Source organism: Schistocerca cancellata, chromosome 3 (assembly GCF_023864275.1).
Source record: "Schistocerca cancellata isolate TAMUIC-IGC-003103 chromosome 3, iqSchCanc2.1, whole genome shotgun sequence".
Lineage (NCBI taxonomy): Eukaryota > Metazoa > Arthropoda > Insecta > Orthoptera > Acrididae > Schistocerca > Schistocerca cancellata.
Window position 1 is genome coordinate 365,022,407 of NC_064628.1, and position 24,534 is coordinate 365,046,940.

General features: G+C 43.8%; 1 protein-coding gene across 1 annotated transcript in view; it reads left to right on the forward strand.

Annotated features, from left to right (window-relative positions):
- The window catches only part of LOC126175053 (serine/threonine-protein phosphatase rdgC), a 1,927,531-nt gene that overhangs the window by 1,652,872 nt on the left and 250,125 nt on the right, over positions 1-24,534 (forward strand). Inside the window, exon 12 of the mRNA XM_049921565.1 lies at positions 21,170-21,355. Within this exon, the coding sequence (XP_049777522.1) occupies positions 21,170-21,355 (186 nt within the window). The remainder of the gene's footprint in view (positions 1-21,169; positions 21,356-24,534) is intronic.

The following is a 24,534-nucleotide window of genomic DNA, read 5'->3' on the forward strand; positions in this document are numbered from 1 at the left end:
GTCTCACCAGCGTTCTATATGCGGGCTCCTTTACAGATGAACCACTCTTTCCTACCTTTCGTATTCCCTACCACAGTTCTCACACGCTCTTTCCACTTCTTATCGCTTTGCAACGTTACGGCCAGATATTTAAACGACTTGACTGTGTCAAGCAGGACACTAGTAATACTGTAACCGAACATTACAGGTTTGTTCTTCCTACTCAGCCGGATGAACTTACATTTTGCCACATTTACAACTAGCTGTCATTAATCACACCAACTAGAAATTTTGTCTAAGTCGCCTCGCATCTTCCTACAGTCACCCAGCTTCGACACCTTACCATACACCACAGCGGCATCAGCAAACAACCGCAGATTACTGCCTACCGTGTCCGCCATATCATTTATGTATATAGAGAACAGCAGCAGTCCTGTCACACTTTCTTGGGACACTCCTGACGATACCCTTGTTCAGTGATGAGCACTCGCCGTCGAGGACAACATTCTGAGTTCTATTACTTAAGATATCTTCGATCCATTCACATACCTGAGAACTTATTCTATATGCCTTCGTTAACAGCCTACAATGGGGCACCGTGTCAAATGCTTTTCGGAAATCTATAAATATGCATTCTGCCCGTTGTCTTTCATCTATAGCTCGAAGTATATCATGTTAGGAAAGGGAAAGCTAAGTTTCGCACGTTCGAGTCTTTCTAAAACCATACTGATTCGTGGACATCAGCTACTCAGTCTCAAAAAAGTTTAATATATTCGAGCTGAGAATATATTCATGGATTCTGCAGCAGATCGAAGTTTGGAATATTGGTCTGTAATTTTGCGGGTCCGTTTTTTTACTCATTTTATATACTGGTGTCACCTGCGCTTTTTTCAGAGGGATAATCAGGTTGCCACTGGTGCCTTCATCTTGGCCTTCGAGGGTGACACATTACTCGAGAAGGTCAAGGCGATGGGCTACCGCTGTGATGTGAAGCCATATATGCCTCCCCCGATGCGGTGCTTTAAGTGCTGGAAGTTCGACCATGTGTCTTCCGGCTGCACTTTCCAGCGTCACCTCTCGGGATTGGGATTTTGTGCTGGGCAGGAGACTCACGATAAATGAAAGCTAGGCAAGGGGCCAATGCCGTAGAATACTCTTTGTAAAACCAAACTGGGATTCCATCTGGATTTGGTGATTTATTTGCTTTCAGGTCTTCCAGTTGTTTTTCTACGCCAAGGATGCTCATTACTACGTCGTTCATACAGGAATCTGTCTGATGGTCAATTGACGTTTTATTTATACGGTTCTCCTGTGTGAACGATAACTTAAATGTGGAATTTAAAACTTCGCCTTTCGTTTTGTTATCTTCAACTTCACGCCTGACTAGTCAGCAAGGTACTGAATGGAAACCTTATTCCTGCTTATCGATTTTACACAGGGCTAAAACTTTCTCCGGATCTCTGCCAGATCTCCTGCTGCTCATCGGTGGTAGTAGTTGTATGCTTCGTGCATATATTTTTACAGCGCGTATTCCAGTGCAGTGTTGTATCAAAATTTCAAAGCGTTCGGTCAAAAATGGTTCACCGAGTGAGGTAGCGCAGTGGTTAGCATACTGGACTCGCATTCGGGACGACGGCGGTTCAATCCCGCCTCCGGCCATCCTGATTTAGGTTTTCCGTGATTTCCCTAAATCTCATCAGGCAAATGCCGGGATGGTTCCTTTGAAAAGGGCACGGCCGACTTCCTTACCCATCCTTCCCTAATCCCATGAGAGCGATGACCTTGCAGTTTGGTCTCCTCCCCAAAAATAATCCAACCGCAAAAATGGTTGGATATATGCGATTAGGAACATTTACAGTTTTTAAATACTGGATGACCACTACTAAAACCAACAAAGTGCAGGGGAAGATTCGTAACTGAAAATGGAGTAAAAAAGGTGCCATGAACATTTGTCCGGAAATGGACGGTGGGGGTGCAACGACTACAAGTCGTCCAGGATCACAGAACAGGGCTACATCGTATCCGTGTCCCAACAGATGTTCAAAGCGTTCTCCAGAGGATGCATTACAAGCGTTCACACGTCGCATCATGGATTGCCACACTCATCCGCACATTGCGGCCTCTCTCTCAATAGCAGCACAGGCGTCGTGAAACCCCTGTTGAAGGGTCTCCACATCAGGAACTGGTTCAGCATACACAACGCTTTTTAGATGCCTCCAAAGATAAAATTCCAGGTGGTTTAAGTACGATTATACAACAGGCCATGCTACACTACTTCCGCTTCCTGTCGAACGTCGGGGAGGATGTCGTTGAGATATTGTCGAACTGTAATGCGGAAGTGGGGTGGTGGTCCGTCATGTAGAAACGGTATAACCTGTTGTATTGCAAAGGCACATTCTCAAGCAGCCCAGGCAGAACATTCTGCAGGAAGACCAGGAACTTTCCTCGATTGAGGCGTCGTGGTCCAAGTAATTGTTTGCCAAGAATCTCTGCCCACACATTCACGCTGAAATGATGCTGATGATACGCCTCAACCATTCCTCGAGAATGGTCTGTAGAACATGGATGACGAGAATGCATATCGACGATGCTAGTTCTGGTAAATGTTACTTCGTCGTTAAAGAGGACTGATGACAGAAGTCCCACAATTGTAATGGGGTGATGCAAAAACCATCGACAAAATCCTTCCCGTAGAGGGAAATCCGCTGCTGACAATCCTTGCATTCGTTGCAGGTGATAGGGGTACTACCGGTTGTCTTGTATGATACACATACACGTAGTTTGGCTTACACCGTGTTGGCGGGCCACTTGCCTGAAACTTGTACTAGGGTTCGCCTCAGTTTCTTCTAGAACCATGTCCTCCAAATCTGGAGTAAGCATAGTTCGCCGCCTCCCTGCATGTTAGTCTGTCTGAAGGGATCCATGATCACACAAATTCTCAAAAAAAGTTTGAAATGTTGTGGGATGTGGTCGGTGTCTGTGAAGGTACGTACTGGGCCGTAAACGAACATCATCTCGGCTTGATCCCCACGTGAGTACCGGGCCATTCTGCTGTCTGCAGTAGGCTGCGTCAATAACACAGCCTGCAACGCAAAAGGAACATAGGGCACGTAGTCGGTGGAACTTTTCATTCGAAAGCGCCATCTACCGTGGAAACGATGCATTTCGGGATTCATATTCACAGGACCTTTTTCCCTCCAGTTCCAATCAGGAAGCCATCCATGCAGTTTGCCGGATGTATTAATGTTTGCCCTGTACAGGTAAAAACCTAGATGTTCGTTTCTTCAAAATATCCTATCTCCGAAACTTCTAAACGGGCTGCTTTAAAATTTTGATACAACATTTCAATCGAATGTTCATGTGAAATACAGGGTGGTCCACTGATAGTGACCTGGCCAAATATCTCACTAAATAAGCGTTAAACGAAGAAACTACAAAGAACGAAACTTGTCTAGCTTGAAGAGGGAAACCAGATGGCGCTATGGTTGGCCTGCCAGATGGCGCTGCCATAGGTCAAACGGATATCAACTGCGATTTTTTAGATAGCAACTCCCATTTTTATTACATATTCGTGCAGTACGTAAAGAAATATGAATGTTTTAGTTGGACCACTTTTTTCGCTTTGTGATAGAGGGCGCTGTAATAGTCACAAACGTATAAGTACGTGGTATCACGTAACATTCCGCAAGTGCGGACGGTAGTTCCTTCGTGATGCATTACTCGTGTTAAAAAGGACCGTTTACCAATTGCGGAAAAGGTCGATATCGTGTTGATGTATGGCTATTGTGATCAAAATGCCCAACGGGCGTGTGCTATTTATGCTGCTTGGTATCCTGGACGACATCATCCAAGTGTCAGGACCGTTCGCCGGATAGTTACGTTATTTAAGGAAACAGCAAGTGTTCAGCCACATGTGAAACGTCAACCACGACCTGCAACAAATGATGAAGCTCAAGTAGGTGTTTTAGCTGCTGTCGCGGCTAATCTACTCATCAGTAGCAGACAAATTGCGCGAGAATCTGGAATCTCAAAAACGTCGGTGTTTAGAATGCTACATCAACATCGATTGCACCCGTACCGTATTTCTATGCACCAAGAATTATATGGCGACAACTTTGAATGTCGTGTACAGTTCTGTCACTGGGCACAAGTGAAATTACGGGACGATGACAGATTTTTTGCACGCGTTCTATTTACCGACGAAGCGTCATTCACCAACAACGGTAACGTAAACCGGTAAATCGGCATAAAATGCACTATTGGGCAACGGAAAATCCACGATGGCTGCGACAAGTGGAACATCAGCGACCTAGGCGGGTTAATGTATGGTGCGGCATTATTGGAGGAAAGATAATTGGCCCCCATTTTATCGATAGCAATTTAAATGGTGCGATGTATGCTAATTTCCTACGTAACGTTCTATCGATGTTACTACACGATGTTTCACTGCATGAGAGAATTGCGACGTACCTCCAACATGATGGATGTCCGGCACATAGTTCGCGTGCGGTTGAAGCAGTATTTAACAGCATATTTCATGACAGGTAGATTGGTCGTCGAAGCACCATACCACGGACCGCACGTTCATCGGATCTGACGTCCCCGGATTTCATTCTGTGGGGAAAGTTGAAGGATATTTGCTGTCGTGATCCACCGACAACGCCTGACATCATGCGTCAGCGTATTGTCAATGCATGTGCGAACATTACGGAAGGCGAACTACTCGCTGTTGAGAGGAATGTTACACGTATTGCCAAATGCGTTAAGGTTGACGGACATCATTTTGAGCATTTATTGCATTAATGTGGTATTTACAGGCAATTACGCTGTAACAGCATGCGTTCTCAGAAATGATAAGTTCACAAACGTACATGTATCACATTGGAGCAACCGAAATAAAATGTTCAAACGTACCTTCGTTCTGCATTTTAATTTATAAATCTACCTGTTTGCTAACTGTTCGTATAAAGTTGAGAGCCGTTTGTTTGTGACTGTTACAGCGCCATCTATCACAAAGCGAAAAAAGTGGTCCTACCAAAACACTCATATTTCCTTACGTACTACACGAATATGTAATAAAAAATGGGGGTTCCTATTTAAAAAACGCAGCTGATATCCGTTTGACCTATGGAAGCGCAATCTAGCAGGCAAACCACAGCGCCATCTGGTTTCCCCCTTCAAGGTACATAAGTTTCGTTCTTTGTAGTTTTTTCGTTTGATGTTTATTTAGTGAGATATTTGGTCCGGTCACTATTAATGGACCACCCTGTATATCTCCTGGAACGCTATCTGCTATATATGTAACATGTACAGCGTGACAATTATTGAACTATATGAGACAAAATTATTGAACTATATGAAACAAAACCCTCAAAACTTCTGAACGGTTGGTCAGTAACTTTACCGGTACCGAATGGTGTGACATTCGCGCGTCGGAGATCATCGCCATCGGTTTCTTTGTGTGTGTCGTCGTGTTCGTGTTCCAGTGTTTCATCAATTGTGCTCCATTGTTCGCGCGTGTCATCTCTGTCATCGCTGAGCGTGTCCACGTTTCTGGACGTTTTTATTTTGGACACTGGGCCCGTGAACGGCTCCGTGTGTTTTAATTTTGTATGTCTACTTTTGTATAGCCACCACGTCTGTTTTTCGATTGTCTCCTTTTGTATCTTTTGTCATATCTGTGGCCGGAGAGCGGTGTAGTATGCCGCTGCTGGCCTACCTGTATCAGGTGCGAAAATAACAATAAAGAAAAAAATGGTGTGGCAGCAACAAATAGCGGTTTCCTTGAAACGAAACTCAACCTTCGAATGACCTTAGATACTTACCTTTAAGATCATGATTATTAGGAATGATATGTGACCGGTTATGCGCCTCATAATTCGTATCTAACATTGTATTTTGCCTTACCCCTCCTCTATTTCGATTTAATCAATACTAGAACTAAAAACATATTTCCTTATTTTACCTTCATTGCACCTCACCATGACCTTGAATACCGTATCATTTTAAACGTAGAATTAGCCGCTCTTTTCAAATCTAAAATCAGATACTAGGTTCCCATGTAAAACCACACTTTAACCTCCGAAACATCTTGAAAAATCACTTTCAAGGTCACGGCCATTAGTAGTGATCTGTGCCCATCTTTGCCAACTATAAATTTCATCTACAACATTTTGCTGTATCTGGTCTCTATCCCGAGTTAGTCCACATTACAGATTAAAATAGTCCACCCCGTGGATATATTCTCACATATTTCTATACGTTTTTCATCATTATCTCTTACGAATGTCGCCCTGTAGTTTCATCCGAATTCTGACGAGACCTGTAATTCGACCAATTACTTGTTGTCGTTGAAGAAAGAGGCTGTCTGATTCTCAGCTGTTTTACACCACGCAACTGCAGAGAGGACATTGAATGTATCTGTGCTATTCAGCCGTGTGGCAATATATTTGGTCCGGAAGCACAGCGGCAAAATTATTGGCTCTTTACAGTGCATATTCTCACGACGCAGGCGATACGCTGAACAACGCAAATAAGAGACAAATTGCGGTTCAAACTTTTAAATGATTCCAAGAAAACTAATTAAAAGGAAAAAATAGCAAGAGGTCGTTTTTAGACGTTTGTACTTGTCATCCCTTCTCGTCGTCATTCCCCATCCCTGGCGATACTAAGAGTGTCTTATGCCCATGTTACTTTTATAAAGTTCATGAGTAGCGATATACCAAATTTGGTTGAAGTTGCCCCGGGATTTTATGTCACGTCTTTCCACCCAAAACCCGCAGTCATAGGGGTGTTAGGAGTATGTTGCTGTCATAGTAAATTATTACACGTAGGAAGCGATAGATGTGTCAGTTTTGGTAGAAATTCCTTTAGACGTTAGAAAAGTATGCTAATACGTCACTGTTTCTGGACCCCCCTGCCCTACCACCAACGCTAGGGATGGAACGTCATAGAGACTATCACCAATACGTCTAGTGACCCCGAAAACTACGGATTTGATACTGAAAACTGTCGTTAAGGAATATATTTACATTTTCAGTCACAAGCCACCGTACTATGTGGGGCGGAGGGTACAGAGTACCACTATTAGTCATAGCGCGCCGGAAAAACGACTGTCTACACGCCTCCTTGAGATGCAAAATTTTTCGTGTCTAAGCTTCTTGATCCTCACGCGTAATTTACGGTGGCCGCAGTAGAATCGTTCTACAGTCAGCTTCAAATGCCGGTTCTATAAATTTTCTCAACAGTGTTGCTCGAAAAGAACGCCGCTTTCCCTCCAGAGATTTCCAGCTGAGATCTCTGAGTGTCTCCGTAATACTTGCGTATCATTTTAACCTACCAGTAACAAATCTACCAGCCCGTCTCTGAACTGCCTCGATGTCTTCCTTTAATCCGACCTAGTAGGGATCTCAAACACTCGAACACTACTCAAGAATGGGTAACATTAGTGCTACATACGCCGTCTTCGTCATAGATGAAGCAACTTTTCCTAAATTCTCCCAGTACACTGAAGTCAACAGCTCGCCTTCCCTATCACACTCGTCATATGTTCGTTCCATTTCATAAGGCTTTGTAAGTGTTACACTCAGATATTTAAATAGCGTGACTGTTTCAAGCATGGCACTACTAGTTTTAAATCCGAACATTACAGGTTTGTTTTTCCTACTCATCCGCATTGCCGGCCGGTTTGGACGAGCGGTGCTAGGCACTACAGTCTGAAATAGCGCGACCGCTACGTTCGCAGGTTCGAATCCTGTCTCGGGCGTGGATGTGTGTGATGTGCTTACGTTAGTTAGGTTTAAGTAGTTGTAAGTTCTAGTGGACTGATGACCTCAGAAGTTAAGTCCCGTAGTGCTCAGAGCCTTTTGACCATTTTGAACTCATCCGCATTAACTTACATTTTTCCTCATTTAGAACTAGCTGGCATTCATCACACGAATTACAAATTTTGTCTAAGTCATCTTGTTTCTTTGTATAGTCACTCGACATCGACACCTTACCATACACCTCAGCATCATCAGCATACAACCGCAGATTGTTTGCCATACAGTCCAGCAGATCATTTATGCACACAGAAATATCACACTTTCCTCAGGCACTCCTCACGAAACCCGTGTCCCTGATGAACACTAGCCGTCGCGGACAACATACTGGGTTCTATTACTTAAGAAGTTTTCGAGCCACTCACATGCCTTGGAAACTATTTCATGTGCTCGCACCTTTGTTAACGGTGTTCAGAGCCTCATTATGTCAAATGCTCTCCTGAAATATAGAAATATGGAATCTACCTGTGCAGTAAGTCGTGCAAGAAAAAGGGCAGGTAGATATATATTTCCTTCAAAATATACCTGTACAAATATTTTACAAAGACTGAGTCATCTACAGACAAAATTTTATTTAAATTGCTCCAGACGGTCTTGAGTTAAGGTTCTATATCACCCCCTTTTCACTACCACCTCTAAGCATGATGTGTGCTTCCTGTCCCCGCTGAAAACATGGCTAATACACTACTGGGTATTAAAATTGCTACACCACGAAGATGACGTGCTACAGACGCGAAATTAAACCGACAGGAAGAAGATGCTGTGATATGCAAATAATTAGCTTTTCAGAGCATTCACACAAGGTTGGCGCCGGTGGCGACACCTACAACGTGCTGACATGACGAAAGTTTCCAACCGATTTCTCATACACAAACAGCAGTTGACCGGCGTTGCCTGGTGAATCGTTATTGTGATGCCTCGTGTAAGGAGGAGAAATGCGTACCATCACGTTTCCGACTTTGATAAAGGTCAGACTGTAGCATATCGCGATTGCGGTTTATCGTATCGCGACATTGCTGCTCGCGTTGGTCGAGATCGAATGACTGTTGGCAGAATATGGAATCGGTGGGTTCAGGAGGGTAATAGGGAACGCCGTGCTGGATCCCTACAGCTGTAACGGATCGTGCAGCCACGTCTCGATCCCTGAGTCAACAGATGGGGACGTTTGCAAGACAACAACCATCTGCACGAACAGTTCGACGACGTTTGCAGTAGCATGGACTATCAGCTCAGACACAATGGCTGCGGTTACCCTTTACGCTGCATCACAGAGAGGAGCGTCTGTGATGGTGTACCCAACGACGAACCTGGGTGCACGACTGCCAAATTTCATTTTTTCGGATGAATCCAGGTTCTGTTTACAGAATTGTGATGGTCGTATCCGTGTTTGGCGACATCGCGGTGAACGCATATTAGAAGCGTGTATTCGTCATCGCCATACAGCGTATTACCCGTTGTGATGGTATGGGGTGCCATTGGTTACACGTCTCGGTCACCTCTTGTTCGCATTGACGGCACTTTGAACAGTGGACGTTACATTTCAGATGTGTTACGACCCGTGGCTCTACCCTTCATTCAATCCCTACGAAACCCCACATTTCTGCAGGATAATGCACGACCGCATGTTGCAAGTCCTGTACGGGCCTTTCTGGATACAGAAAATGTTCGACTGCTGCCCTGGCCAGCACATTCTCCAGATCTCTCACGAACTGAAAACTTCTGGTCAACGGTGGTTGAGCAACTGGCTTGTCACACTACGCCAGTCACTGCTCTTGATGAACTGTGGTATCGTGTTGAAGCTGCATGGGCAGCTGTACCTGTACACCCCATCCAAGTTCTGTTTAACTCAATGCCCAGGCGTATCAAGGCCGTTATTACGGCCGGAGGTGGTTGTTCTGGGTACTGATTTCTCAGGATCTATGCACCCAAATTGCGTGAAAATGTAATCACATGTCAGTTCTAGTATAATATATTTGTCCAATGAATATTCGTTTTTCATCTGCATATCATCTTGGTGGAGATAAAATGGCGCGCTGTGGTCTACAGCGACGAAAGCAGATTCTGCATGCTTGCAAGTAATGGTCTTATCAATGAACGCCGTAGCAATGGTGCACATAGTCTCGTAGAGTGCATTCGTCCAAGACACACTGGCCCTACCCTACACCTTACGGTCTGAGGTGCAACAAGCTACAACTCTCGTTCACCTCTGGTGTTTCCGGGAAGACACTAACCAGCTCTTTGCACTTACCGAATATTGTTAGACGCTTTCTTTCGCCGTTCGCGCAACAGGAAGGTGATATGTTGTTCCAACAGGATAATGCTCGCACACATACTGCTAGTGATACTCAACGTACTCTGCAAGACGTGCGACAACTTACCTGTCCAGCACAAACACGAGATTTGTCTCTAGTCGAGCACGTGTGGGATATGATGGGACAAGAAGTGACTCAACGAGTCGTCAGCTGGCAAGTCTTACATACACTACTGGCCATTAAAATTGCCACACCAAGAAGAAATGCAGATGATAAACAGGTATTCATTAGACAAATATATTATACTAGAACTGACATGTGATTACATTTTCACCCAATTTGGGTGCATAGATCCTGAGAAATCAGTACCCAGAACAACAACCTCTGGCTGTTATAACGGCCTTGATACGCCTGGGCATTGAGTCAGAGTTCGCAAGGCGTGTACAGGTACTGCAGCCAATGCAGCTTCAACACGATACCACAGTTCGTCAAGAATAGTGACTGGCGTATTATGACGAGCCAGTTGCTCGACCACCATTGACCAGATGTTTTCAATCGATGAGAGATCTGGAGAATGTGCTGGCCAGGGCAGCATTCGAACACTTTCTGTATCCAGAAAGGCCGGTACAGGACTTGCAACATGCGGTCGTGCGTTATCCTGCTGAAATGTAGGGTTTCGCATGGATCGAATGAAGGATAGAGTCTCGGGTCGTAACATATCTGAAATGTAACGTCCACTGTTCAAAGTGCCGTCAATGCGAACAAGAGGTGACCGAGACGTGTAACCAATGGCACCCCATACCATCACAACGGGTGATACGCTGTATGGCGATGACGAATACACGCTTCAAATGGTTCAAATGGCTCTGAGCACTATGGGACTCAACTGCTGTGGTCATAAGTCCCCTAGAACTTAGAACTACTTAAACCTAACCAACCTAAGGACAACACACACATCCATGCACGAGGCAGGATTCGAACCTGCGATCGTAGCGGTCGTGCGGTTCCAGACTGTAGCGCCTTTAACCGCTCGGCCACTCCGGCCGGCATACACGCTTCCAATGTGCCTTCACCGCGATGTCACCAAACAGGGATGCGACCATCACAATGCTGTAAACAGAACCTAGATTCATCCGAAAAAATGAAATTTGGCAGTCGTGCACCCAGGTTCGTCGTTGAGTACACCATCGCAGGCGCTCCTGTCTGTGATGCAGCGTCGAGGGTAACCGCAGCCATTGTGTCCGAGCTGATAGTCCATGCTACTGCAAACGTCGTCGAACTGTTCGTGTAGATGGTTGTTGTCTTGCAAACGTCCCCATCTGTTGACTCAGGGATCGAGACGTGGCTGCATAATCAGTTACAGCCATGCGGATTAGATGCCTGTCATCTCGACTGCTAGTGATACGAGGCCGCTGGAATCCAGCACGGCGTTCCGTTTTACCCTCCTGAACCCACCGATTCCGTATTCTGCCAACAGTCATTCGATCTCGACCAACGCGAGCAGCAATGTCGCGATACGATAAACCGCAATCGCGATAGGCTACAATCTGACCTTTAATAAAGTCGGAAACGTGATAGTACGCATTTCTCCCCCTTACACGAGGCATCACAACAACGATTCACCAGGCAGCGCCGGTCAACTGTTGTTTGTGTATGAGAAATCGGTTGGAAACTTTCGTCACGTCAGCACGTTGTAGGTGTCGCCACCGGCGCCAACCTTGTGTGAATTCTCTGAAAAGCTAATCATTTGCATATCACAGTAGTTTCTTCCTGTCGGTTAAATTTCGCGTCTGTAGCACGTCATCTTCGTGGTGTAACAATTATAATGGTCAGTAGTGTAATGACGTGAACTGGTCGAGCAGGCGTGGCATAACAAATGCCGGTAAGATATCCGCCATCCGTACCTTCGTCTTGGTACCAGAGCCAGCACTTGCATTGCCACCCGTCAAGGCTACACCACGTACTAATATTGGTGTTTGAGCGTGGGTCGACGTCAGGGATCTCAGAAGCCCTTGTGCTATGAATCTGTAAATATAATCATCTCCTTTACTCCATATGCAATGTTGCAATAAGGAACATTGATTGAACTGGAAACTTCTAAAAGAGTGTACAGATTTTTTTTCCGGCAGTGGATTATTAACTGAGGAGTGCTTTGTGCAGTACGGCAATTGGAGTTTCGTGTGATTTCCACTATCGCAAAGACCGGGCAGCACAAAGGAAGGTGGCCGATTGCGTGGTTCCATGGGATTCAATTAACCGAGGCTGGGTGGGCGGCAGCGAGTTAGCGAGTTTCTCTGGCGCTGTGCGCGGTGCCCTACAGGTTGCGTCCGCCCCCACGCCAGCCACCACAGTGCGCTCCCTCCCTCCCCCCCTTCCACCATCCAACTCCACTCTCCCCCGCTGCCGTAGCCCTCACCCCGTCCACTGTGGCAGCAGGACTCCTGGCGAGGCCCGTAACTGCGTTAGCCACCTCATGGGGCGCGCATCAGGCCACTTAGGCGAAGCGGCGGCTCCTCTCAATCCTATACCGGTACCGTGCCGCACCAAACCGCCGCACGCCACGGCTCCTTTGGCGATCCCCGGACAGCCAATATTTCCGCTAAATTAGCCTCTGCCGTCGCTGCTACTGTGGCGACGGTCTGCCGTCCAGCAGGTACAACTTCCGAACGGCGTCCAGAGAACTCCGAAGGAATTCAGTCGTGGAACGTAGACAATGTTATCTGAAATAAGTAACAGGTTGCCAACTATTCGGATTGCTAAGTGTTAGTAATTGTCGATATAATAGCACTGAGTATAACATACGAGGGTAATCCCAAAAGTAAGATCTCCTATTTTTTTATAAGTACATACGCCTGTTTATTTCTACAATGGCTTACATCAGTTAACAGCTTGAAGATTTAGCTACTTTTCGACATATTCACCATTTCTGTCGATGCATTTTTAAAGGCGCTGTGGCAGTTTTTGTATACCCATGTGAAACCAGCTCGCCGCCATGCTGTTCAGAAAGCTACGAACATCTTCTTTCACCTCGTTGTCGGAGTTCAATCGCTGGGACCATAATTAACGTTGACAAGTACTGTGAGACTCTGAAAAAACTCAAAGGGGCAATTCAGAACCGAAGAAGGGGAATGTTGAGCTAGGGCGTACACATTCTCCATGACAATGCTCGCCCACACACCGCTCGGTAAATCGTCGTTCTCCTGCAACAGTTTCAGTGGAACACCATCACTCACCCACCCTATAGTCCTGACTTGACGCCCAGCGACTATCACCTGTTCCCTGGGATGAAAGAACATTTGACCGGAAAACGATTCAGCTCTGACGACGAGGTGAAAGAAGAGGTTCACAACTTTCTGAACAGCATGGCGGCGAGCTGGTATGGCATGGGCATACAAAAACTGCCACAGCGTCTACAAAAATGCATCGACAGAAATGGTGATTATGTCGAAACATAGCTAAATCTTCAAGCTGTAAACTGATGTAAACCATTGTAGAAATAAACATGTCTATGTACTTATAAAAAAGTAGGAGACCTTACTTTAGGGATTACCCTCGTAAGTTTTCAGACGCCAATAAAATTTAAAAATAATACTAAACAGCCCGCTGGTGTGGCCGTGCGCTGCTAGGCGCTTCAGTCTGGAACTGCGTGACTGCTACGGTCGCAAGTTCGAATCCTGCCTCGGGCATGGATGTGTGTGATGTCCTTAGGTTAGTTAGGTTTAAGTAGTTCTAAGTTCTACGGGACTGGTGACCACAGATGTTAAGTCCCATAGTGCTCAGAGCCATTTGAAACATTTTGAAGTATTAAACGCAAGGACAAACGTCGAAATATCCAACCAGTTCTAGAAAGGAAATTGAATGGGATCAAAGTAACGCGTCTAGCTTTTGCACAAGATTTCGCTACACTTTCAGAAAAATGATGGAAGCAGTTACTGAAATAAGTATTGTGAAAAGAAGAGTCAATGGAGCAGGCCTAAATCTGCAGTTGAAAAAAAATAAAAAATAAAAAATAAAAGAACCATAACAAATACAAAAAAATGTGCCGAAATACGAGGATGGTTTGATAAGTCTGGTAAATTTCCATGAAGTAATGGAAAGTTTTTATTGCTCCTTTATTGTTGGTAAGCTTATTCATTCCAAGGATCGTATAAACAATTTCGACAACGTAAAGCATAAATTTCATTGTTGACAGCCGTCTCAGTTGTCAGATCAAACACCTTTCAAGCCGTCTAATTTCCAAACTTATTTTATTTGGCGACCAATTTCGGCAATTTATTACTCCATCTTGAGGCCCCTGAGCGACGTGTAGGAAAATTCGACCTCGTTTCTGGTCGAAACAGAAGCCAGCATTCGAATACTGGTATCTGTAGATTTCTGCTTGCTATAGCGATCATCTCAACCATCATTTGCCGAATCGACATTTGTTTTTTGAAGTGATCGATTCTGGTCAAAACAGGGGCCAGCATTCCAATACTGATGTCTGTAGATTTCTGCTTGCTGTAGCGATCACTTCAACCATCGCCTGTCGAATCGGTCAGGGGCCTGAAGGTGGCGTAGTTAATCGCCGAATCTGATAGCCAAATAAAATGAGTTTAGAAATTGGACTGCTGAAAGTTGACATCCTGTAGCGAACAGCCGAGCCCCATGACCATCTCTGGAAAGATGGACGTACAGAGATCGTCTGAATTGGTCAGTGTGTCAACTGAGAATGAAAATAGAGAAAACAGAGCTTCGTGCCGTTACCAATCATATTCATTTTACGGATTGGACTGCCGCACAAATCAAAACAGAAATGGATGAACTTGACGCGGTCTCTGCACCGTCATTGAAGACCATTTACGTCTGGATTAATAAATGTAAACGTGGCCGGACAAGCAGCGAAGACGAAGCGCTCTCCGATGGTCCAATTGAGGCCACCTGAATGGAAACCATTGACAAAAACCATGATATATTAATGCAAAACCGCTGAATAAGATTTTTCGGTTTACTAAGACTGTAGCTATCTCAACTGAGAGTGTGAACGATATCGTGCACGGAGAATTGACTATGAAGAAGCTGTGTGCGAGATGGATGGCACGGTGGCTTATATCGAAGAAAACGCATCCCGCACAACATTTCAACATCTGGCGATGTTTAATCGCAATCCGCAAGTAATTTAGTACCGATTTGCTACTGTTCATCAAACCTGAATCTATCGTTATACAACACACTCAAGACTGCAGACAAAACAATCGACATAGGCTGGTGAAAATGCCCTGAAACGGCAAAGATCATTATCTCAGCTGGTTAGGGGATGCTACTATTTTTTGGGATTCCCAAGGAATAATCCTCATTCATTACTTGGAAAAAGGTAGAATCCATGACTGAATCCTATTGTGATTCATTGGTCGGTCATGTGAAAATTCGGTTGGCTGAAGGAAGACCAATGTTGGCGAGCAAAACAGTACTCTTTCACCATCCCACACGTCAGCGATAGTAGTGGCGAAAGTGCATTAACATGCTTTGAATTGGTTCCTATTCACTAGACTGTTCCCTAATTTGAAACATTGGCTTAGGTGGAAGAAATTTTTATCAAATGGGGAAATGATAGTTGCATTTAAGGAGCATTTAGCAGAATTTAACAGAAACCATTTTTTCGATTGTTGAAAAAGCTTGAGGATCGCGCGACAAAGTGTTTACCCCTGAATGGGGACTATGTTGATAAGCAAAGATAAAAGAAAATTGTGTATGATTATCTTTAAAAATATTATGAAAATCATGTCTGAACTGATTTTGTAGAAATTTGAAAAGCCCTACGTGAATGATACGTTATACTTAAAAGTCTTATGTTTCCCGGTTATAGTGTGGGAAGCTTCATGTTTATCATTCCTTTCATCAACGAGACCTAGAAGCCAAAGTTTATACTTTATTGAGCGTGAAACTTTTCAGGCCGTTGTGTCTCAATTTACGTTAGCCCATGTTGGATATTAAATCCACTGTTCCGGGGGGAGGGGGGGCTCTTAAAAATACGTTGCTTCGGATGAGACTGTTTTCAAAACAGCTTTTGTAAAAAAGAATATCGAATATACCCGGTTTTCGTCATTTCACAAAAATCGTCATTTTTTCCATGTATCTGTAGTCTATTGGAAAATAGTAGGTGAATGAAGTTTTTTATTCCAATTCCTTGCGTTACCGATCTATTGCATATTAAGCTTCATGTTCAGAATGCATTTACTCTAGGAAGTATAAGAATCCGAGGTTTACATTTTTCTGAAGCTGCGATTTCCGCACCCACGTTTGATTCACATTATTCAGCTTTGTTAGCCCGCTTTGAATAATCAGCTACTCTTTGTTTTGTGGACAAAACCATTGCCTTTCTGATGAACCCAGTGTATAAAGTTTTATAGAACACAGTTTTCTGCAAAATCAGGACGAAAATACTCCATTGTTTAACTTCTTGAAAATATTCAAATTTTGACTTAATTTAATCAGTATTGGATAGTTGTATATAAATGAAACATTTTTTTTGATAACCTTGTGTTGGTAGGTCACGATATGCCATGTTTCACGTTCATCGTACTTTTAGTCCGTGAGATATAAAAATACTAACGTCTACTTTTTCGGGCGATTTTGCCTAATATTCTCTGGCTTAGGTTCCCTGGTAAAATTCTTCGCATTACTATTCATAAGAGAACGTATAAAATTGTACAAGTTCTCCTTATTTCATTTATTTCAAAAAATATTGCTTGAGACATTATAGCTCAAAGTCGCCAGAAATTCCCGATCGCACTGGGCGAAGTTGCGTATGGAGTCAAAGAAATGGCTACTTATATCTCGCCCAGTATTGCTTCGACGAACGTTAAACTTTACCAGTGTTCATTGTGGAAATGTGGGTACGTTGACTTAAAATTTCATGGACGATCGTGGTGGTCGGGCAGGAAAACCTGCCGAAATTTGGCTATGTCGTATGGAATGACTCACCAGCAATTGAGTGTGAATCTTTGAGAGTGTCAGTCAGCTGCCGAAGAAACCGAGACAGAAGCCGACAGGCAATATGTCAACCAGTGGCCACCAAACCCCAAACAGTTTTGTGATAATTCTGTATGAAACCGAAGTACTTAAAAAGCGCTATATCTCTCTTATAACAATCAAATGACAAAAAACCTTTAATAAACAACAAGAATTTCACGGCTACATTTTCACTGAAAATTTAAATACTACACCATACAAAGTCTAAAAAATAAAAATGCAATAAGCATCTTGAGCTGCTATTAATTTGTTTTGATATCAGCCATGACACGTACCGGCTAGTAAGTGGAAGCCAGAACAAATTAAATCGTCGCCCTGTAACACAGGTGGAGCGTCTGCGAATGTTCTGTACACATGCACCTCACATTAGCACACGCTCCAGTGCAGATGCAAATCAAGTACTTATCCTGACTACAGACAGTACGAAAATATGCAGAGGAGTAATTTTTACATCCAGACACATCGTAATTCTAATACTTTACACGGTCGTGAAAATAAAACGGTATACGTAGCGATGACGTGGTTTTCAATTTCGACGAACTGTCGAAAACAAGAGCTGGTATAGCAGAAATGTACCATGATTTATCTGTTCGACCATAAAACATAAAAAGCTTACATTAAGGAAATAGTTAAAGCAGAAACTTGAACTACGTTATTGTGCAACTTTTACAGCCATAAAAACTGAAATTTAATTCATATTACCGTCTAGGACAACAGGTAATGACTTACTAGTTTCGTTAAGTCTTTTCTATGATCATAAGTCGACGTTTAGTGATTATTGGCAACGAAGTTTGGTAACTTGCATGTTCTCTGGATCATTTTTGCGTACAATTTGCGTGCAGAGTGAAATGGATCATGTCGGGAGCTTTGTAAATATTACACATTTTTTCAATAAAGCTATAGCTACATATACAGCTTTAAAAATATGATTTTTACTATATTATTGACTTTCAACTGAATTTAGTAAGCATAAGTCAGTCATATAAAAGTGTCTATACAGTAGGAGGAGTTGTAGAGCAGAACGATTTCAGTATATTTTAATAATTACTTTAATGTCTGCACATATCACTGCTTTCAGTGAAAGATTGTGATTACAGTATGAGTGACTCCACAAGCTTCAGTGCCGGTGTAAATTTACGTTCGATCTCCAACAATTAAAAAAAACATTTGCGACCATGGAGAGCATGAAAAGTGACAGAAAATTGGTGGCGTTAGGTGGGAATATGTGTCGACCGGGGGCGCGCCTTTTCCGATAAACACTGTGTCCCGGTGGTGCAGTGGTTAATGCAGCGCCTAGTAAGATTCCGAGTTCCAGTCCAGGACCGGCACGTATTTTCTTATTCTGCATAAAGCCCCGATTCAGCTCATTTAATGAGTTCCGTTCCTTTCTCCCCCTTTACATTCAGTTTACATAAAAAAAGGTAAGCTATGACAAGATACCTCCGCATTTATATTGTCGAACACTTGCACTTTAACCAACATGCCAGACTAACAGTTAACAAAGTGACGAAACTCATGCATAAACTTGCAAGTCTGCACACTATAGGCTGCGCTTACTGACAAAGAGGACATACTGCACTGCACTCTTTGCGTCAATAACTTGTTTTGTGGCTAGTGCTTGGGCACATCGATTATGTTTACGTACACATAAAATCATTGTGAGGCCCGATCAGAGGAGTGTTCCACTCAGAATCTCAGAGGCTTTCGGCACAATCTCGAGTGAGGCACTGTGTGTGGTACTGGGAGTTTTCCCTACAGATATTACAATTCGCTACAGGGCAGCTGCCTACTGGCTGAAGAGGGTAACACGTAACAAAATAAGAGATATAACTGGACAAGAGATAAACGACAGACGGACATGAAACAAACGGAGAACTGATACATGGCAGACAGAACGCGGCACAACTAATAAGGGAAGATGAGTCTATGCTTTCGTCTCCAGTATCCGAGAGCAGATGAATTTGAATTTCATAAATCCAACACGCGTCATGGTGCACTTTGTCACGGGCCAAGGCCCGTTTCCTGTGCATCTGCACAGGTTTGGCCTAAAACAGACTCGCACTTGTACCTACGGTGTGGATGGCACACCTGAACACATACTGCTCATCTGCTGTGTGCTAGGACATGAAGACCAAGTTTAGGAAGCCAGGACATAGGACAGTTGATACGTAGACAAGATGACTGGAACTCTATAAATGACATCGCAGACAAAAAGTATCACGAGCACTAAATGCGACATATAAGCAGGAGATACCATAGGCTAGAGAAAGACAGGTTCCCAATCTGACAGATCAGCAGTACATTCTAAACGCCACTGATACAGACACTGAATCGGATGATGTATATCACACACAGAAAGTGAAGACGAGATAAACATACAAACATAGTAAAGATAAGCTAAGATTCTCCAACACTAAATTGAATCAGTCTAAAAATGTAACTATGTATATAGTTGGTTGTTACAGCATGTAACACTATCGTAAGATGTGACATTTCTTCTTCTTTCACTGCATCAGGTGTGACTGACTCGAAGTTCTACCGAGCCCTCGCATCTGATGTATCTGACTATAACATTGTAAATGAACTCCCAATCTCCAATGTAGCCTTAATTTCGGAAGCACATTAAAACCTAATTAATAAAGATATTATTAATTATTACCACAGTCAAGAGAACATATGCAACAGATGTAAGCACATACATAGAAGATATAAAGAGAAGAACTGTCACATCATATCTAAATCAAGTTCCAGCTCTTGTTTCTTCTATTAAATGCACTTTTAATTTTAACTTAAAATACATCCACCACCTATTCTGTGACTTATTTATAATCGTTATCTAAACTAGCTAAATGTGTAAAAAAAATTGAAAATCCCTGGCAAATTGAAACTGTGTGCCGGACCGAGACTCGAACTCGGGACCTTTGCCTTGGAAGGTAGGAGACGAGGTACTGGCGGAATTAAGGCTGTGAGGACGGGTGGTGAGACGTGCTTGGGTAGCTCAGTTGGTACAGCACTTCCTCGCGAAAGTCAAAGGTCTCGAGTTCGAGTCTCGGTCCGGCACACAGTTTTAATCTACCAGGAAGTTTCATATCAGCGCACACTCCCCTGCACAGTGAAAATTTCATTCTGTAAACAAAATTGTTTATATACATCTGCACTAACTTTTTATTTTCATCTTTTGTAAAATTTTCAAAACGGAAAATGTACGGGTAATATAACTGAATTTGTATGATATGAGAACGAAAATCACAAATGTGCGATCTACTATATAACAACAGGAAGCAGGTCTTTACTTCACCAATAAATAACTAAATAAATAAATTCAATTTACATAGCATGTAACATCAATATGTAGCGTTTGTCTGGGACTTTTAACAGATATGACAGAAGAAATGAAGAAGAGCCAAAGAAGAGCAGAGTATTTCCTCATAGGTCCGCTTAGCAGCCGCGAAAGGCGGAAATGTTCATCCAACTTCAGTAGCTTCAAGAGGGATGTGGTAGAATCCCGATATCGTACGTTCGTAAAAGAGTCAACCAATATATTGCTCCCTACCACGCATATTTTGCGAAAATGCCATGATGGTAAAATTGGGGGGGGGGGGAGGTTGAACTGACACAGAGGACTACGAGTAGCTGGCCGATGTGGCCGTGCGGTTCTAGGCGCTTCAGTCTGGAACCGCGTGACCGCTACGGTCGCAGGTTCGAATCCTGCCTCGGGCATGGATGTGTGTGATGTCCTTAGGTTAGTTAGGTTTAATTAGTTCTAAGTTCTAGGCGACTGATGACCTCAGACGTTAAGTAGCATAGTGCTCAGAGCCATTTGAACCATTTGACTACCAATAATCGTCCTTCGCGCGCACCACTCGCGACTGGAGTAGGAAAGATAGTGAGTGACAGTGATACGCGAAGTGTCCTCCGCCACGTGCCATAAAGCGACTGGCCGATAGTTAATGTACATCTAGATGCAGATGTAATTATATAATTGAGACCGATCATGACGATTCTGATAAGTGCATATCAGCGTGTAGACAGAGAGGCATTTCCACCTGTTTAGCGTCCTTGCACTGAAATGCAGTTCCTCAGCGAGTGCCTCTTCTGATTGGACAGGTGTTCGACATCCTGTGGAGCGACCCGCAGCCGGCGGAGGGCTGCGTGCCCAACTCGCTGCGCGGCGCCGGCACCTACTTCGGCCCCGACGTCACGGACAAGTTCCTGCAGAAGCACAAGCTGCAGTTCATCGTGCGCTCGCACGAGTGCAAACCCGGCGGCTACGAGCTCACGCACGGCAACAAGGTCAGTGGCGGCGCAGTGGCACAGTGGCGGGGGCCGTGGCCGTCGTACAGCGGCTGCAGCACGTGCTGTTCTGAGAGCAATGTCGCACCTGGCGAGCCACTAGAGCAGAGGTTCCCACCCTTTCTTAGACCATTACCCCTGAGTGGCATAGTACCTTAGCTAGTACCCTCTCTCCATCTCCCCCTTGCTGTTTGTTGCACCACCTTCTCCCCTATCGCCGGGCGGCGTAGCTGCACTGTGGTGGTAATTTGTGGTAAGTTCCTATGGGACCAAACTGCTGAGATCATCGATCCATAGACTTACGCACTACTTAATCTAACATAAACTAACTGACACTAAGGACAACACACACACACCCATGCCCGAGGGAGGACTCGAACCTCTGACAGGGCAGCCATGCGGTCTTGGGCGCCTTGCCATGGTTCACGCGGCTTCCCCTGTCGGAGGTTCGAGTCCTCCCTCGGGTATGGGTGTGGGTGTGTGTTGTCCTTAGCGTCAGTTAGTTTATGTTAGATTAAGTAGTGCGTAAGTCTAGGGATCGATGATCTCAGCAGTTTGGTCCCATAGCAACTTACCACGACCACCACCCGTCTCCCAAACACTATCACCAGCTTTTGCACCTAACTAAACTGTCCAATCAAAGACTTTTCTTGGAACACTTGTAAGTAGGCTGTTTAGGTTTCTATGTTGGTAACGTCACGTAGCGCTCTCTATGAAAATCACTGGTTCTGCTGTGTGCAGTCTGTGGCTGGTTTGCATTGTTGGAATATTCGCTATTGTTGCGTTTGGCAGTTGGATGCGAACAGCGCTTAGCGTTGCGCAGTTGGAGGTGAACCGCGAGCAGTGGTGGATGGGGGGAGAGAGATGGCAGAATTTTGAGAGCGGACGATCTGGACGTGTGTCCATCAGAAAGAGTAAATTGATAATATTGGATATCATGAACTGATATATATATGATTACTTTTGAACATTTTAAAGATAAATACATTGTTTGTTCTCTATCAAAATCTTTCATTTGCTAACTATGCCTATCAGTAGTTAGTGCCTTCAGTAGTTAGAATCTTTTATTTAGCTGGCAGTATTGGCGCTCGCTGTATTGCAGTAGTTCGAGTAACGAAGATTTCTGTGAGGTAAGTTATTCGTGAAAGGTATAGGATATTGTTAGCCAGGGCCGTTCTTTTGTAGGAATTATTGAAAGTCATATTGCGCTAAAAAGTATTGTGTGTCAGTTTAGTGTTGATCAGAATAAGTAAAGAGAGAAATGTCTGAGTAAGATCAGTTCTGCTCAGCTGTTTGAAAATCAAATGACGTAAGAGGTTTATCAGCACAGTAATTCATTAATTTTCCTAAGGTGAAGTTTCACGCTTTAATTTTTAAGTGATGAAACATGAGTGTTGGTGCATTACTTTCCCAGAAAGTAATGCACCACCTTTTTTTTTTTTCTCAGCCGAAAGCAATGCTACGAACGCGAGAAGTTACGTATGTATTATTTGAAGTCTCCTGACTGAGCGCGCCAAATTTCCGTCACTACCGAAAGGTAGCGTAGCTGCAGGATAGTTTCAAAATGGTGACTGTAGGTGATGTACGTTACAAGCAATGTGCCGTCACTGAATTCCTCACTGCAGACAAATAAACTGTGAGGAATATTCCCAAGTGGTCGTGCAGAATCTATGGAGCATCTGCTGTCGACAAAAGTACAGTTAGTCACTGAGCACGGAGGGTGAGGTCATCAGAACGGGGTTCGGTGGAGCTCCACGATTTGCAGCAGTCGGGGAGACCAACCATGGCTGTCACACCTGATAGCCATGACCTAGCCCCCTCGGACTTCCACTTGTTTGGGCCATTAAGGCATGCCATTCGTGGAAAACATTTTGAGGACGATGAAGCACTGTCTCCGCCACCAGCACAAGGGTTGGTACTGACGGGGCATACACGCCCTGGTTTCGCGCCGGAGGAAGGCCATAGAACGGGATGGAGATTACGTGGAAATATAGGTTGTGTAGATTAAACACTAGTCTTCCGGGTGTCTTTTATAGCAGTCAGAATGCGTTGTGCTTGTATATTGTGGGTAATAAATGAGAAGGTAATTTTGAGTTGCCTTTCCTGCCTCGGGCATGGATGTGTGTGATGTCCTTAGGTTGGTTAGGTTTAAGTAGTTCTAAGTTCTAGGGGACTTATGACCTAAGATGTTGAGTCCCATAGTGCCCAGAGCCATTTGAACCATTTGATTGTCTCACTGACCGCTCTCCAGGTCAGTGGAAGGACCGACGTGCACCAATTGTACAGCCCCCAGGTTCCCCAGAGCTGACACCACTCGATTTTCTTCTATGGGGATTCCTCAAGAATATCGTATTTGTACCTCCTGTGCCGGTTTCTCTACCTGAACTTAGAGGAAGAATTTACGTCGCCAGTGAGCAAGTTACACCTGTAATGCTACAGTGAGTTTGGGAAGAAATTGACTTTCGATGATATGTGTGCAGGATAACCAACGGAGGCCACATATAACACCTATACTTCAAGCTTCATGTGTTTCCCTACAAAATGAAACTAAACCCATCTCTATACCTTATTTTAATAAATTTATACGAATTTATAAAGTTGTAAAGTCCTTTTGGAAACACCCTGTACAAGGAGGGCAGTGTCCTCACTAACTGACTAGCTGAGTCATTGACTCATCTTCACCCAGCCCAAACAGCTAAGGACAGAAACTTGAACTAAGAAGAGGATGTGGGTCTTATACTGTAGACATGTAGCCATCGTTTAAGAATGGGTTGCCCGAAATTCCGCTCTTAAGGGGTGAAATAGGGGATGAAAGGCCTTTTGAAAGTATTTCGCTATTATGTGAATTTTGAAGCTAGAACTACGAAAACTGGTATTTGGCTTCTCAGTTATAAAATAAAAAAATACGTGTTTCTGCGTTTTTAGAAATTTGACCACTAAGGGATAAAATAGTGGGTGAAAGCTTCCTTAAAATAAAAAAATAAGTAAAGGACTACTAACGGATTTTAAGGCTCCATCTATGGCACCTGTTATTTGAATTCTCGGTTAGAATTAAAAAAAAAAGATACGTGTTTCAGTGTTTCTGGAAATTGAGCCACTAAGGGACGAAAACATTTAATAAAATTTTTCGTTACATTAAATAAATTTAAAGATAAATTTATGAAAATTCGTATTTCATT